Source organism: Papio anubis, chromosome 9 (genome assembly GCF_008728515.1).
Source record: "Papio anubis isolate 15944 chromosome 9, Panubis1.0, whole genome shotgun sequence".
Lineage (NCBI taxonomy): Eukaryota > Metazoa > Chordata > Mammalia > Primates > Cercopithecidae > Papio > Papio anubis.
In genome coordinates this window covers 13,573,154-13,589,856 of record NC_044984.1, presented here as the reverse complement: position 1 = coordinate 13,589,856, position 16,703 = coordinate 13,573,154, and the positions used below count along the sequence as shown (strand labels likewise).

The 16,703-nt window shown below is 44.5% G+C and overlaps 1 protein-coding gene across 1 annotated transcript in view; it reads left to right on the top strand.

Moving 5' to 3' along the window:
• Positions 1 to 2,255: 2,255 nt before the first annotated feature.
• Positions 2,256 to 16,703, top strand: part of PLBD1 (phospholipase B domain containing 1) — a 68,437-nt gene continuing 53,989 nt past the window's right edge. The window contains exons 1-2 of the mRNA XM_003906044.4: positions 2,256 to 2,557; positions 16,280 to 16,499. Of these exons, the coding sequence (XP_003906093.4) occupies positions 2,443 to 2,557; positions 16,280 to 16,499 (335 nt within the window). The 5' untranslated portion in view covers positions 2,256 to 2,442. The remainder of the gene's footprint in view (positions 2,558 to 16,279; positions 16,500 to 16,703) is intronic.

Genomic DNA, 16,703 nt, shown 5'->3' with positions numbered 1-16,703 from the left:
AGAGGCAGGTTTGCCTGACATAGTTTCCAGCTTGACTATTCTCTTGGCTTAGTGATTTTGGGGTCTCGAGATTTATTTTCCTATGTGTGAGTTTTGCAGCTCATTTTCCTCCCAGATATGTAAGACTGGCACAATTTAAAGAAAGCAAGATGTATCATCATTTAATTCAGTGATTCTCAACTAGGGGGCAATTCTGCTCCCCTACGGAAGCGTTTGACAACATCTGGAGACATTTTCAATGGGGGTGCTACTAGCATCCAGTAGGTAAAGGCCAAGGGGTGCCCAGGACAACCTCCCAACAACAAAGAGTTGTCTGCTCCAAAATTTCAATAGTGCTGAGATAGAGAAGTCCTGATCCAATTAATGTGTTTATAGGTATAATTTGCTCCCCACTACTGGAATGCAAGCTCTGTGAGGGCAGGGACTTTGTTTTGTTTACTGCTCTATGCTTGGAACATGGGAGTCAACGAATATTTGATGACAAATAATAGATGAATGAATGCCTCAAGGTTCACACTGGGCATTTCTATGCACCTTACTTCATCAGAACACTTGGCTCCTTGGATCAGAAGGGTTAGTAAGGTGAAGGAGGGTGGTATAGGGCAATATGACTCAAATATTTGGGGTGGCATCACTTCCTTGAATAGCCTAATGTGGATCTCTTCCCAACATAACACAACCAAAATTTTCATAATTTTTCTTCATTTTAATTTTCTAACTTGAAGGAAAATGTGCAACTTCCACAATGTCCTCAATTTCTTCATTCAGTAAATGTCATTAAACAAAATTGGGACTTTAATTTTAATTAAAAAAAAAAATGAGATGGAGTCTCCCTATTTGGCCCAGGCTTGTCTTGAACTTTTGGGCTCCAGTGATCCTCCCATCTTGGCCTCCCAAAGTTCTGGGGTTGCAGGCATGAGCCATGGTACCTGGACCACAAAATTGTGACTTGTGTTTCACAATTTGCACAGAGATTTGATGTACTTTTAGGTTTTTTATCTTTTCTAACAATTACAAGTGCATTTTCCCCGTTATGAAAGGTACTTCTTATTCTCTCTTCTCATCTCTCCTTGACACCCAGGTTAAGCTTAGAAGAAAGGCCAAGAGGAAGAGTAGGGTGCTGAAGCCCCCATCTGAGTGGTGACTTGTTCCCTTCTTCCCCCTCTTCCACTGCACCTTAAACATAGCTCTAATACAGCAGAATGGCAACTTCTGTGTACTTCTTTATCTATACGGCTTAGTTTTCTTTTGTCTTATTTTGAGACGAGTCTCACTCTGTTGCCCAGGCTGGAGTGCAGTGGCCCGATCTTGGTTCACTGTAAGCTCCGCCTCCCGGGTTCACGCCATTCTGCTGCCTCAGCCTCCCGAGTAGCTGGGACTACAGGCGCCCGACACCACGCCCGGCTAATTTTTTGTATTTTTAGTAGAGACGGGGTTTCACCGTGTTAGCCAGGATGGTCTCGATCTTCTGACCTCGTGATCCGCCCGTCTTGGCCTCCCAAAGTGCTGGGATTACAGGTGTGAGCCACCGCGCCTGGTGGGCTTAGTTCTTTTCTTCTGTGGTGAGGTGTGCTCTTAGTTGTCTTTATATCACTGGTACCTGGAGCATAAGATGGGTCCAGCCAATGCTGACTGAATGAATGAAATATGCCTTTTGCCTACTTCACAATGTCACCTAGGGCACCCTGTGCCAACTTCACAATGTCACCCAAGGCATAACTTTTGACTACTTCACAATGTCACTTTTCACTGACCCCACACAGAAATGGGGACTCCACAGAAACGTAGGAGTGTGTTTAGTGTCAGCCCCTTCTGAATCACTCTCCCGTGGTGGCTCCAGCCAACGAAGAGGAAGCAAAAAGGATAAAAAATCTGAGCTACAGCACATGGATTTAGGTTAAACAGCCTGGGAAGGAGGGGCACGCTAATCGCTGAGGGAAATGGACCCGTGGAGGCCTCTCCAGAAACAGCAGAGGATCCGAGCTGCGTGTAGGCAGGGCACGCATGTCACCCGGGCCCCGGGCGCCTGGTCCGCTGCTGGAGATAAAAGGTCGACCACAGAAGCAGAGGCTAGCAGTGGTGTTGACGTGAACTGATTCGCCCCAGCCTTGGGCCGCAAACTGCCAAGGAAAGCGGCAGGCAGCCTCTGCGTTTCCCATAAGCGCAGCTGGGGAACTTTCCCAGACCGGCCCACGGGTTGCTAGAGGGTCAGACCGAAAGGACCCGCCTTTCCCAGGCGGGGTGGGCCCCAGGCCACCACGTGAAGCGTCCTCGCCCCTCAGAGCCCGGAGCAGGCAGGCCTCATGAAACAGGAAAGTTGAGGACGCCCCACCTCGGAGAGGCGGCGCCCCCGGGTGGACCACGAGCAGCTCTCGCAACTTCTGCCACCGCGGGCTGCCGCAGCCGCCTGATCTCGCAGAGGAAGGTTGTGGCGGTGGAGCGATGACCCGCGGCGGTCCGGGCGGGTGCCCGGGGCTGCCACCGCCGCTGCCGCTTCTGCTGCGGCTGCTGCTGCCGCCGCTGTTGTTGGTCACCGCGGAGTCGCCGAACCCGGCAGGTGAGCAGAGTGCGCCCTGGGCGAGGGGAGCCCGGGAGGCTCCTCGGATTCTGTCCGCGCCAGTGCCCCGCGTCTGGCCGAGCTGACGTCCAGCGGGCGTCTGGTTCCTGGGTGGACGCCGAGAAACGCGCCTCTGACCGGCCGTCTCGCTCCAGCCCTGCGGCCGCGCAGCGAGGGCACTTGAGAAGGGCTTGGAGAGTGCGTCTGCCAACTTTACAAGTTTTGGCCCGAATTCTCGGCCAACAAATCGGTTTGCTCCCGCGCCGATTCTTGGCCCACAGAGCCTGGGCTGGTCCTAAAAACTCCAGCCAATGGGCATCTAAATATATTTATCCAGACTGTAGGGAGATATGGTTCCGGCTTGCCATTTGTTTTGTGTTTTAAAAATTTACAGTGACTTTGGCTTAAAAACACGATTGCACGATTGTCAGTTTGATATGTGCCAGGCAGTGCGCTTAAGGGCCTTCTGGATTTGTTGTTGTTATTGAGACCGAGTCGCGCTCTGTCCGCGAGGCTGGAGTGCAGTGGCTCACTGCAACCTCCGCCTGCCGGGTTCAAGAGATTCTCCTCCCTCAGCCTCCCAAGTAGCTGGGATTACAGGCGTCTGCCACCATGCCCAGCTAATTTGTGCATTGTTAGTAAAGACGAGGTTTCACCATGTTGGACAGGCTGGTCTCGAACGCCTGATTCAGGCGATCCGCCTGCTTCAGTCTCCCAAAGTGCTGGGATTACAGGCGTGAGCCACCGCGCCCGGCCGGTTTCTTGTTTTTTGTTTTTTAATATATGTCTCATCATAATCCTAAATAGGATTATATTCCCCATTTTGCAGATGAGAAAACTGAGATTGATCAGAAGTAATTTGCATAAAGATAACACAACAAATAAGACAGAGCTAGGGGATGCCAGAGAGCATTTGCTTAACTACTTCCCTCTTGGAAAAACAGGTTTTATCTCTACAGGTATTCATGCAAATCTACATCCTTTGCAAAAATGAAATGAAATTAAAAAGCTTTGGATTTATGATTTCCATTTCTAAGGAGGCGAAGATTATGAACTATAACTAAGGGACTTGAAAGAATTCTAAAGTAATACTAAGAGAGAATTAGTTTTGTTTTATTTCATAATCCCCTTTTCTGTGCTGACCTTGTATAAAAGTAGGATGGGGCTTGGGGAGGATGCCCCTTCCTAAATATGGGTACTGATTCTTGTTGCACCACCTTCCATCGTCGAGGGCCTTCGTTTTCGAAACTTGTGCAGTTATCACTCTTCGATCTTAAATGTTTCCAGTCTGTGCCAGTCTGTGGGATCAGATGTACCCACAGGCTCCTGACTGGTGATTTTCTGTATTCTTTGCCTAAACTATGGCGGTGGCCTTGGTGCCTACTTCTAGTCTAGGGATACAGCTCATTCAGATGTACCTGGGGGTGGCTTTGGAGGGTCCCAAATATTCCTTTTCTGTTTGTTTGGTTTTGTTTTGTTTTGTTTTGTTTTTGTTTTTTTTGAGACGGAGTCTCGCTCTGTCGTCCAGGCTTGAGTGCAGTGGCGCAATCTCGGCTCGCTGCAAGCTGCGCCTCCTGGGTTCACACCATTCTCCTGCTTCAGCCTGCCAAATAGCTGGGACTACAGGCACCCGCCACCGCGCCCGGTAATTTTTTTGTATTTTTTAGTAGAGACGGAGTTTCACCATGTTAGCCAGGATGGTCTCGAGCTCCTGACCTCGTGATCTGCCCATCTCGGCCTCCCAAAGTGCTGGGATTAGAGGCGTGAGCCACCCTGCCCGGCCTTCGTTTTCTGTTTTATTTTTGGACGATTGAGATTGTTTTTGTAGGTGGAGGGGGCAGCCTGAGGAGTGAGATAGAGATGTTGGATTTCTGAAGATGAAGCACTGTTTAATCAAGAAGGTACCACCTTGTAAGAAACTGCATCTGAAACAGTTCTTCCAACAGGAAGCTGACTCCATGCTTGGAGGTTCTGGAGCCAAGGCAGAAAGTAAGGACATTTCTGAGGTGAAGTGATCCTGATAGCACCATGCCCAGCAATCTGGAAGGGATTCTTACTTACATACGTGTTAAGGATGTCTGGTGATGCCACACTATTTCAGCAGACGAGATCTGTTTCCTTTGTCCTACCCACATTCATCTATTTTCCCTTGAGGCTTTTTGGGTCTCTGCCTTCTACTAGCCTGCGAACAACCGAAGAGTAAAGAACTGGGACTTGCTACCTCTCACTTGTCTTGTGTTCTCTGAAGCACCCAGCTCAGTACCCTGAATTTAGTAGGAATTCAGTAAACACTAAAGGGATTGCATGTCCATCCCCTTGGAATGGATTTTATATCCACTAACATGCATCTATGTATCCAAAAACAACTTCTTCAATTTTTAATTTTACTTTTATTTTTATGTTTTTACTATTTTAAAAATTATTTTTATTTTCCTCCCAGGCTGGGTACAGTGGCATGATCTCGGCTCACTGCAACCTCTGCCTCTCTGGTTCAAGCAATTCTCCCGACTCAGCCTCCCAAGTAGCTGGGATTACAGGCACACACCACCATGCCCGTCTAATTTTTATATTTTTTGTAGAGACGGGATTTCAACAGGTTGGCCAGACTAGTCTCGAACTCCTGGCCTCAAGTGATCTGCCCACCTCAGCCTCCCAAAGTGCTGGGATTACAGGTGTGAGCTACCATGCCCGGCCACTTTTAGTTAATTCTTGCATATTCTTCAATTTGTAAAGGTTACTTCATAGTTTTATTATTCCAGAAGTTGACAAATAATTGCACAGTCATTCTAGCCAAATCTTTCAAGCTATGATTTCAGACATACAGTGTTACCTTTGTCTTTCCAGACCAAAAGCCCCATAATTGATTTTAGAAGGTCCTTATATAATTTTTTCTAAGTGGTATGTATGGAGAAGTCAGGTGGTCACTAGAGAAATAAATGATACCTTTACCTGGTTCTGAAAAAGTTTAACATCTTGGAAGTCATTCAGTCTCCATAAAGTGATTTGGCAGACCTATGATTGGAGTCAGTTTCAGTTGATCCTTTAACTCTGCAGGCATTCTTACTTAGGGTTGGCTGATGAGAGACTCGTAAGATGATATGTATATTGGTAAAACTGGTTCAGAATCTGGCCCTCAGTCTTGTAGGGCTAGACTCCAGAAATTCAGTCTTTCTAGTGCTCCATATCTGATCAGAAGTAAGGAAGCTGATTCATCCCGATACACACCCAAGTCTATTCATCAGACTTAGTGTTAATTTTTAGTTAGAAATATAACTGTCAGACAGACTGGATATTTGTGAGGTCTGCTCTAGGCACTTTCTCACTGTAATCAAACCACATGGGGGTAGATAACATGAGAGATTGTCAGGCTGGAGGCCTGATTTGTCTGTCTCCTGGTAGGCATCATATACATCATATGCTTGAGTCAGCTGAGAGAGTGCCCCTCCACTGCATGGTGCTTGCCTGGCATTGCTGGCCCCTGATGTTGGGACACTGCCTTTTCCACATTGCCATGGCTTACCAGTGTCCACTTGAGCATAACAGTTAATACCTTCATCTTGTTGTCAAAAAGTTTAACATCCTGAAACCTTCAGTCTCCAAGGTGATTTGGGTCAGTTTCAGTTGATCCTTTAACTCTGCAGACATTCTTATTTATTCATTCATTCATTTATTTGGAGATAGGGCCTTGCTCTGTCACCCAGGCTGGAGTGCAGTGGTACGATCATAGCTCATTGCAGCCTCAGAGTAGATGGGACTACAGGTGCACACCACTACATTTGGCTAATTCAAAAAAAAAATTATTTGTAGAGACAGAGTCTCACTATGTTACCTAGGCTGGCTTCAAACTCTTGCTCGCAAGTGATCCTCCCACAGGTTCATTTCCCAACGCCCTGGGGTTCAGGCAACAGCCACTGTACCTGGTCTCTGAGGACATTCTTACTTCCCAATTCACTTGACATAAGGCCGCACAGTTGCTCAGTATATTCATTCTTCACACGGAAGCCTTTCATTCTTGGAAGTATAGTATTAGAGACGTAACAGAATTCCGGAAAGAGGAAATCCTTTGGAACCCTAATGCCTGTGTTTGAATCCTGGCTCCAACACTTGCCATGTGACCTTTAGTCAGTTATTTTCTCTATATGTCCTTCGGTTTCCTCATCTGGAAGATGGGTATTGTAAGTGTCTATCTCATGGGGTTGTTGTGAGAAACAGTGTGCCTGACATGCAGTAAGTGCTATATAATTGAGTGGCCACTGAAGTTGCTTTTCTCTAAAAAGTTATCATGTCTTGATAAGGCAGGCAAGATTGAAGATGATAATCTACGTGCTTTGAAGTAATTTTTTTTTTTTTTTGAGACAATGTCTTGCTCTGTCGCCTAGGCTAGAGTGCAAAGGCACCATCTTGGCTCACTGCAACCTCCGTCTCCCAGGTTCAAGTGATTCTCGTGGCTCAGCCTCCCGAGTAACTGGGATGCAGGCATGCACCACTATGCCTGGTTGATTTTTGTATTTTTTGTAGAGACGAGGTTTTACCATGTTGCCCAGGTTGGTCTTGAACTCCGGGCCTCAAGTGATTCGCCTGCCTTGGTCTCCCGAAGTGCTGGGATTACAGGTGTGAGTCATCGTGCCCAGTGCCGACTTGAACATTTTCTCGTGCTCTCCCTTTATCAACTTGTTTGCATAATGTACACAAGATAAGTTCCAGAACAAAGTCTGAGGGAACTGCCCAGTTGTCTTTATTATTAAATTTTGTTTCCTCATCCTTCTGAAAATATAAATTTGGAAGCAAAGCTAAAAATCTTTCTTTTGAGGAAAATTTAAAAGGATCTTCCTTCAGTGTTTCATTGAAGTAAAACAATTTTTAAAAAAAATTTTCGGGCCGGGCACAGTGGCTCACGCTTGTAATCCCAGCACTTTGGGAGACCAAGGCAGGCAGATCACGAGGTCAGGAGATCGAGACCATCCCGGCTAACATGGTGAAAGCCCATCTCTACTAAAAATGCAAAAAATTAGCCGGGCGTGGTGGCGGGCACCTGTAGTCACAGCTACTCAGGAGGCTGAGGCAGAAGAATGGCGTGAACCCGGGAGGCGGAGCTTGCAGTGAGCCGAGATCGCGCCACTGCATTCCTGCTTGGGCAACAGCAAGACTCTGTCTCAAAAAAAAAAAAAAAAAAAAAAAAAAAATTCTGGTGGTTTATTTTTATAATATACATATATATACTATGAAACATATGAACTTTTTCTTGAGTGTTCTTTTTTTCTTGAGTGTTCTGACATGCAGAAAATAAATTTTTGTTTTCATACTTCCTTAGACATGAATTTTACATTGTCACTTGTTATCTTTTGCTTTTGTTAGATTTCAAATTATAAGACATTAACTATGGAGATAGCAAAACAAAAGAGGTAGTGATACCCTTCATGGAATGAAACCCAAGGGATTTATTTTCTTCAGCATTTTAAGTAATTTTTATGCATTTAGGTTTTGCCTTTTTAAAAAATGGAGTAGGTTCTAGTTTATACAACTTCCATGTTACAATCTTTCGAACATCCAGCTTGAAAATGTGAATAGAAAATGTATTAATAATGTTATTATGTAGCTTCTTTGCACTACTGCAAAACAGGAATTTACTTACTATGATAAAAAATGAAATAGAGGTAGTGAATTTATGGGGAAATTTTAGCTGCAAACTTGAAACACTGTCTACACAGATAACATATGTTACAGTTTTTGTTTGTTTGTTTTTTTGTTTTTTTGAGAGGGAGTCTCACTCTTACCCAGGCTGGAGTGCAATGGTGGGATCTCAACTCACTGTGAACTCCGTCTCCTGGGTTCAAGCGATCCTCCTACCTCAGCCTCCCAGGTAGCTGGGATTACAAGCGTGTGCCACCGCACCCAGCTAATTTTTGTATTTTTAAGTAGAGACGGGGTTTCACAATGTTGCGCAGGTTGGTCTCAAACTCCTGACCTCAGGTGATCAGCCTGCCTTGGCCTCCAAAGTGCTGGGATTACAGGCATGAGCAACCACACCTGGCCATGTTACAGTCTTCCTAGAGAAAATTGTGTAAGTCTCTTGATTGAGAGAGTTGAAAACAGGATGAGCACTTCACTGAAAGAGATGGGCTGGTTCTAAAATTTGTCCATCTGCCTTGCATAGGCAGTAATAATTTCAGCATAAGGGAGTGTCAAGTTATTCACACCGGTGTTATTCTCTTTGAGGTCATTTTCAAACCTAAGACACCAAAGTTCTAATTCATAATTAGAAATCAAGAATGACTATACTATCAAGTTTATATAACTTGATAAAATCTGTCACCAGGTGTGACTTTCCCAGACAGTGTGAAAGTTTGGGATCCAGGCCGGGCATGGTGGCTCACACCTGTAATCCCAGCACTTTGGGAGGTCAAGGCGGGCAGATCACCTTAGGTCGGGAGTTCGAGACCAGCCTGACCAACGTGGAGAAGCCCCATCTGTACTAAAAATACAAAATTAGCTGGGCATGGTGGCGCATGCCTGTAATGCCTCGAGGCTGAGGCAGGAGAATCGCTTGAACCTGGGATGCGGAGGTCGCGTCAGCCGAGACCGTGCCATTGCACTCCAGCCTGGGCAACAAGAGCAAAACTCTGTCTCAAAAACAGGAAAGTTTGGGATCCAGGTGGCCACGTAATCCATAGAGCATTGTGCTAGGCCTAAGGGAGTGGATGCAATGAAATGTGAGACTCCACCTCCCATTCGCAAGGAGCTTGTAATCAAATTTTTGGGACCAAGCAGACACAAATACATAACTAATAAGTAATCTAGATGAGGACTGAGCTAAGAGTAGAGAACCAGAATGAGGCAAAGTTGACTTTCTGCTGACAGGGCTTTTGGCAAGAACTCTGATTTCAGCTGCCAGTGACGAACGGGTATGTTTCAACAGGATGAAGGAAAGGGATCATTCCAGATCTAAGCAAATCTCCAGCATTTTTCTGCATTCGTGGATTGTTGTTTTGAAGCTAATTTTTAAAGCTGTGTCCCTTTCTACTTATCTAGTGTGTCCCACACTTCCTGACCCTGTGGCCCACCTCACATCCTCTCACTTGCCTTTTATTTCCACTTCATGCAGATGACCTGAGGGGCCTCATCTCTGCCTCACTGTAGAAATCTCTTACTTTCCACCTCAGGGCGTCTCTGCAATCACAGCCACTTAGTCCTGGAGCACATGCAGACATGGAGTGAGGGAGTTAACACTTACCTAGGGCAACCTTAATCAGATGGGAGCAGGTAGCTGGGTCTTCCCTGCCTGGGATGAAGATTTCCGAGGCTAGTCCCAGTGGGATCGCCCCTGTGTCCACAGTGGAAAGCAGCTCAGAATGCACTCTCAAATCGGTGTTCCTCCCTTTCACTCTCCCAGCCCCTCGCTCCTGTTCTCTGGGAGTACTTGCAAAGTAATCCTCCTTCCAGCAGGCACCTTAGCCTCTGATCTCTGGAGAGAGCCAAGGCTTAAACACCTACTTACAATTTTGTTTACTGGAGATTGTTTAATTTACAAATCAGTTATTTCCTTAGTGACGCCGATGAAGAGTCAAAACAAATCCAAAAACCAGGCATCAATTTACTGGGAGACCTTTCAAAGAAGGCAAGTGCCATGCCAAGGCACACAGAGGTATACTGAGAGACCAGCTGAGCAGACATCAAAGAGAAAAGCAGTTCAAGGACCAAAACCAGTGAATTTTTAGCTAAACCCAATATGAGTAGATTATTTTCATTATAATTTTTTTCTATTTTCTCTAACATCTTTTGCTTGTTCTATTTCTCATTTCTTTCTCTTTTTTTCCCCTCTGACTTCTGAATATATTAAATAAACATTGCATTGCTTGGAGTTGAAAACTACCTGCTTTTTCATAAATGAGGTGCTAGAAAAATTATTATAGAATCCAAATATGGGAGAGAATAGTTTAAACTACTTTTAAGTATTTTATACATTTTTTTCTTTCTAAGACAGGGTAGGAATTTTTTTCAACTGAAAACAACGAACTCATAGAAAATATTGCCCGTTGCAGTGGATCATGCCTGTAATCCCAGCACTTTGGGAGGCCAAGGCAGGCAGATCACCTGAGGTCCAGAGTTCGAGACCAGCCCGACCAACATGCAGAAACCCCGTCTATACTAAAAATACAAAATTAGCCAGGCGTGGCAGCGCTTGCCTGTAATCCCAGCAACTTGGGAGGCTGAGGCAGAAGAATCGCTTGAACCTGGGAGGCGCAGGTTGCAGTGAGCCAAGATCGCACCATTGCACTCCATCTTGGGCAACAAGAGTGAAAACTCTGTCTCAAAAAAATAATAATAAATAAATAAATAAATAAATAAAATATTAATCGGAGTATACAAGTAAATATTAATACAAAAAAATTTAACTATGGTGTTCGAGCTTTTACATAGAAATATAAAAATGATGGCATATTTTCCGTCTTTATTTATAGAAGAAAAATACTTTTTATAAATAACATTCCCATTCATTCAACAGATATTTAATCAAGTGCATTGATTTTGAGGATATTGCTGTTAAAATGTTTGAATTCTGACTTTTCATTTTCGTAACTCTAAAGAAAATATCAACAAATAGCTCCTGCTCTTGGGGCTGGATAGACTTAATCCAAGGTTCTGAGCCATTTAGTAAGTCTCTCACCCAGGCTTGAAAACATAATTAGTTGAGCTATTTCACACTAACTTCTGTGAATGAGTGCTCTGATGAGCTTCCTTTTCTGGGAGGCTTAGGTAGGAGGATCGCTTGAACCCAGGAATTCCAGGCTGTACTGAGCTGTGATTGTGCCACTGCACTCCAGCCTGGGCAACAGAGCGAGACCCCAGCTCGAAAATAAATAAATAAATAAGTAAATAAATGGCTTTCTTTTCATTTAAAGAACACACACAAACTAGATTCGTCAAAGAAACATTATTTTGTCAGGTTTATAGAGTGTTAAGCAGAAATACTCCCCGCTTTCACAGAGCTTGTATAAAACTAGGTTTGCATTAGAATTATGTACTATTTTTCTACCTTTTTCACTATTACTTTGTTCAGACCATTCACCTCTCATCGTGAAGATGTCTTTTAAAAATGGAAAAGTACAATGGTTTAAACTATTACAGGTTTTAAGAAAATCAGAAAATGGCGTGAATACTGGGAGAACCAGAAAGAGTTGAAACTTGGAGAAAACATTGAGGAGTGGAGGACCTCGGCTGGAGTGGAGGGAAGACTCTGATTTTGGGCTTTATTCTCAAAGCACATGCTAAGCTATTGGCAGGACACTTTTCTCACCAAAATCTCTTGGGGATTGAGTAAAGATTTTTTCATGCATGGAGGTACACGAGTGTCAAAAAAGCACATATTTGCAGAAGTTTCTTTTTGTGGTCAGGAAATTAGGTAGGACCAGCAACAGTGAAAACATAGCTCTTGCTTTAGTACTCAGGTTGTCTTGGGCAAGCCCCAGATTACAGCAAAAAGGAGTTGATTGATTGGAAGGTGAAGGCAGGCCTGGGTTGCCTAACGATGAGAAATGCCAAGGTTTTGGAGAAGAAGAAAAAGCTAAAATCATGCTTTGTGGGTAGAAAGAAAAGAGAAGAGACACACCTTCCTTTTTTGTTTTATGGTTCCTGTTTATGACTCTGCTTTTTATGCAAGTAACCACACTTCCTCATTTCCCTACAAGGCTCCCTGGAGGTGAGGGTGGAAGGGAATGTGTGAGAAAAGCTGGGGATATGTGGTCAAAAATAAATTTGGAAAATTTATTGCCTTTGGGTGGAGAAGGGAAGTTTCCGTGGGTGCTGCCTACAATCGTCAAATTGTGGCCGAATGGCTCCATTAACAATCAGACAATTATTTGTCAACCGCAGTTTATTGGCAAATTATTTGACCCTCCCTATTTCTTAATGCCATTACTTCCATTTAGCGATTGTGAAGGCCTGCCATGGTAGTCATTGTACTCAGAAGTAAATTGACTTAGGCCTATTCAGATCATTCCTTAAGAGTTTAATCAGGATTAGTTTCTAAGCCTGACTAAGCCCCAGCCTATCACCGAGCCCCTGGACCACGGTGCCATGATGCTCTAGTATTAAGACTCTACTTTTAGTGCATGTTTGATAGACGGTCTTTTTTTTTTTTTTTTGGCTGCATAGTGTTCCATGGTGTATACGTACCACAATTTCTTTATCCAGTCTACCACTGATGGGCATTTAGATTGAGTCCGTGTCTTTGCTATTGTGAATAATGCTGCAATGAACACATGTGTGCAAGTGTCTTTATGACAGAACAATTTATATTCCTTTGGGTATATGCCCAGTAATGGGATTACTGGGTTGAATGGTATTTCTGTTTTTAACTTTTATTTTAAGTTCAGGGATATATATGCGGGTTTATTATATAGGTAAATGTGTGTCACAGGAGTTGTTGTATGAATTATTTCATCACCCAGGTATTAAGCTTAGTACCCATTCGTTATTTTTCCTGATCCTCTCCTTCTTCCCTCCACCCTGAAGCAGGCCCCAGTGTCTGTTGTTCTCTTCTATGTTTCCATTAGAAACATAATGGACTAAATGATGTGTCTCTTTGTTTAGCTCCTACTTATAAGTGACAGCATGCAGTATTTGGTTTTCTGTTCCTACGTTAGTTTGCCCAGGATAATGGCCTCCAGCTCCATCCGTGTTCCTGCAAACACATGATTTATCCTTTTTTATGGCTGCATAGTATTTCATGCTGTATATGTACCACAATTTCTTTATCCAGTCTACCACTGATGGGCATTTAGGTTGATTCCATGTCTTTGCTATTGTGAGTAGTGCTGCAATGAACATATATGTGCATGTGTCTTTATGATAGAACAATTGATATTCCTTTGGGCATATGCCCAGTAATGGGATTACTGGGTTGAATGGTATTTCTGTTTTTAGGTCTTTGAGGAATCATCACAATGGTTGAACTAATTTGCACTCTCACCAACAGTGTATAAGCATTCCTGTTTCTCTGAAACCTCACCAGCACCTGTTATTTTTTGACATTTTAAATAATAGCCATTCTGACTCGTGTGGGATGATATCTCATTGTGGTTTTGATTTGCATTTTGCTAGTTATCAGTGATGTTGAGCTTTTTTTCATATGCTTGTTGGCCATATGCATGTCTTATTTTGAAAAGTGTGATAGACAGTCTTTTTGTTTGTTTGTTTTTTTGAGAGGGAATTTCACTCTTGTTACCCAGGGTGAAGCGCAACAGCACAATCTCAGCTCTCTGCAGCCTCTGCCTCCCAGGTTTATGCGATTCTCCTGCCTCAGCCTCCCAAGTAGCTGGAATTACAGGCATGCGTCATCACACCCAGCTAATTTTGTATTTTTAGTAGAGATGGAATTTCTCCATGTTGGTCAGCCTGGTCTCGAACTCCTGACCTCAGGTGATCCGCCTGCCTCGGCCTCCCAAACTGCTGGGATTACAGTGGTGAGCCACTGCACCCGGCTGATAGGCAATCTTAACATCAAAAAGTAAAATGTTGGCCAGGCGCAGTGGCTCATGCCCGTGAGCAGAACTTTTTGTTTTGTTTTGCTTTTTTTGTTTTTGATACAGAGTTTTGCACTTTTTTGCCCAGGCTGGATTGCAATGGCACAATCTAGGTCCACAGCAACCTCTGCCTTCCGGGTTCAAGGAATTCTCCTGCCTCAGCCTCACGAGTAGCTGGAATTACAGGCGCACACCACCACGCCTGGCTCATTTTGTATTTTTAGTAGAGACGGGGTTTCTCCATGTTGGCCAGGCTGGTTGCAATCCCCTGACCTCAGGTGATCCATCCTCCTTGGCCTCCCAAAGTGCTGGGATTACAGGTGTGAGCCACTGCACCCGGCAGCAGAACTTTTAAGAAATAGAAACTATTGAACATTTTTAGCAGGCCAGCTAACAAAATCAGTTCGCATTTTAGAAATGCTACTCTGGTAGAGAATGAAGAATGGATTAAAGGTCAGAGAAATCTTGAAAAAGTCCTCTTCTATACTTAAACGGCCAGTTGTGTTACCTAAAGTAACATAGAAATGTAGGCATAAAGAGGTGGAGACTGGTGGGAGAGATATTTAGGAGGCTTTGATTAAACCTAAGATATCAGAGAGAGAAAGGAAGCCAGGATGGATTCAAATTTCAGGCTGGGAGATCACCGAGAGAGAAAGCATCACGATGGAGGATATTTTGAATCTCTAGTGCGATGGAGTCATCCGGATTGTGTTATCAAGTGTGCTGTGGGGTGTACAAGATAAAGAGGAACCTATGGGGAGAATGAGGAAAAAGGCAGGCACAGGAGAAGGAGACTGGGGAGGGTGTAGTGTCCCAAAGGCCGTGGGAGGAAAGGATTTTAAGAATAAGTGGTCACGAATCCAATGCTTTCAGAAGTTCACATGACATTAGGACTCCAGGATTTTGTGAGTGAGCCAGGCAGAAGCCGCGTTGATATCCTGGAGGTGGAGAGCAGACGGCAGCCGGCTGGAGCAAGGGACAACAGGAGGAAGTGCAGGGCGTGAGTGCATTCCTCTTTCCAAAAGGCGAGGCCTGGAACTGTGCCAGTCATGTTCACAGCTCTGTCACCAGCACTCAAAACAGTCCCTGATGCAGTGTGGACACTTTAAACTTTGTAATGATTTCGTGAAGGGAGTGAGAGATTCCAGCAATAGCTCCATTGGGTCACAGGATCCAGATGGCTTCTGTAGTTGGTTTATTTTTAGCTATGAGACAATGGAGCATGTTAAGTATGCCAAAGGGGGAGAAGCTACTGCCGAAGGAGCTTTAGGGCACAGGAGCAAGAGGATATAGGATAGAACAAAGTTCCTAAAGAAGGTGGGAGGGTGAGATCCAGAGCATGGGTCGAAGGATGGCGGTGAACCAGAAGCTCTGGAGAGATGGGCGTGATGAGTTCAGGGATTGTGTAGGGATGGACCCACAAAATTATCAACACCTGACGGAGTCACAGGTGATAGCTTCTACTTGCTTCTACTTTTTTCTGCAAAGAATCTAATGTCATATGACATTAGAAGAATTAAGCAGGAGACATAGGATAAGGAGCCTGAGAATGGTGATGTTTTGTTCCACCTGTTAAGGGGAATGGAAGAAGTTGCTGACTAGGGACAAGAGCCCTATTCTTGTCTGAATTAAGAAGTGGGCGTTGGATGTGAGGGCGGTCTGGCTGCGACATCTGTCACCCCATTGACCACCAGGTTGATTTGGCTGATCTGGCTGGCTGGGCGGTTGTCCCCTTCCTCCCTCACTCCTCCATGTGCGTCCCTCCTGAAGCTGCGTGCTCAGTCAAAGAGGAAGAGCATCCCTGATAAAGGAAGACCGGTCTTCGGTCAAGGGTATACAACTAGCTGAGCTATCCTGCTAGAACCTCCAAACAAGCTCTCAAGAAGTTGGCTTAAGGTCCAGCTCCAGCCCTGCCCAGATTCCCACCCTCTAAGGATGAAGCACTCAGGCTTACCTCTATGATGCTGTAACTACACCCCTCCCTTTGACCTTGTTCTTTGTGTTTTGAGCTTATCCCCCTTGATCAAGGTTCCAGTTTTTCTCACTTGGAATAAGGGCAAACAATAACGGCAGATTTCCCAATTCTAATAGAATGGAAATCTTTAAAAGCAAATGTCTTGAAATTGTTGGATACATAGGAAAAAAAAAGCATCACAGCTCATTTGAATGGCATTTTTATCATTATTCCCTTTTCTTCTAGGAGTCTACTATGCAACTGCATACTGGATGCCTGCTGAAATGACAGTAGAAGTCAAAAATATAATGGACAAGAATGGGGACGCCTATGGCTTTTACAATAACTCTGTGGAAACCACAGGCTGGGGCATCCTGGAGATCAGAGCTGGCTATGGCTCTCAAGCCTTGAGCAATGAGATCATCATGTTTGTGGCTGGCTTTTTGGAGGGTTACCTCACTGCCCCGTAAGTATCCCAGTCATGGTGGGGCCACTGCCAGGCAACCCCTGTCCTTCCCATGTTCCACAGTGACTCTCATCTTCCTGGCGTTGCACATTAGAACTGAAGAGTAGCTGGAGTTCTTCAGGTGTGTGATAGAGACATTATTACAATTGCATTTTTGCAGTGGTGGGGCATGGGACAGGTTCTTGCTTTGTTGCAAGGCTGGAG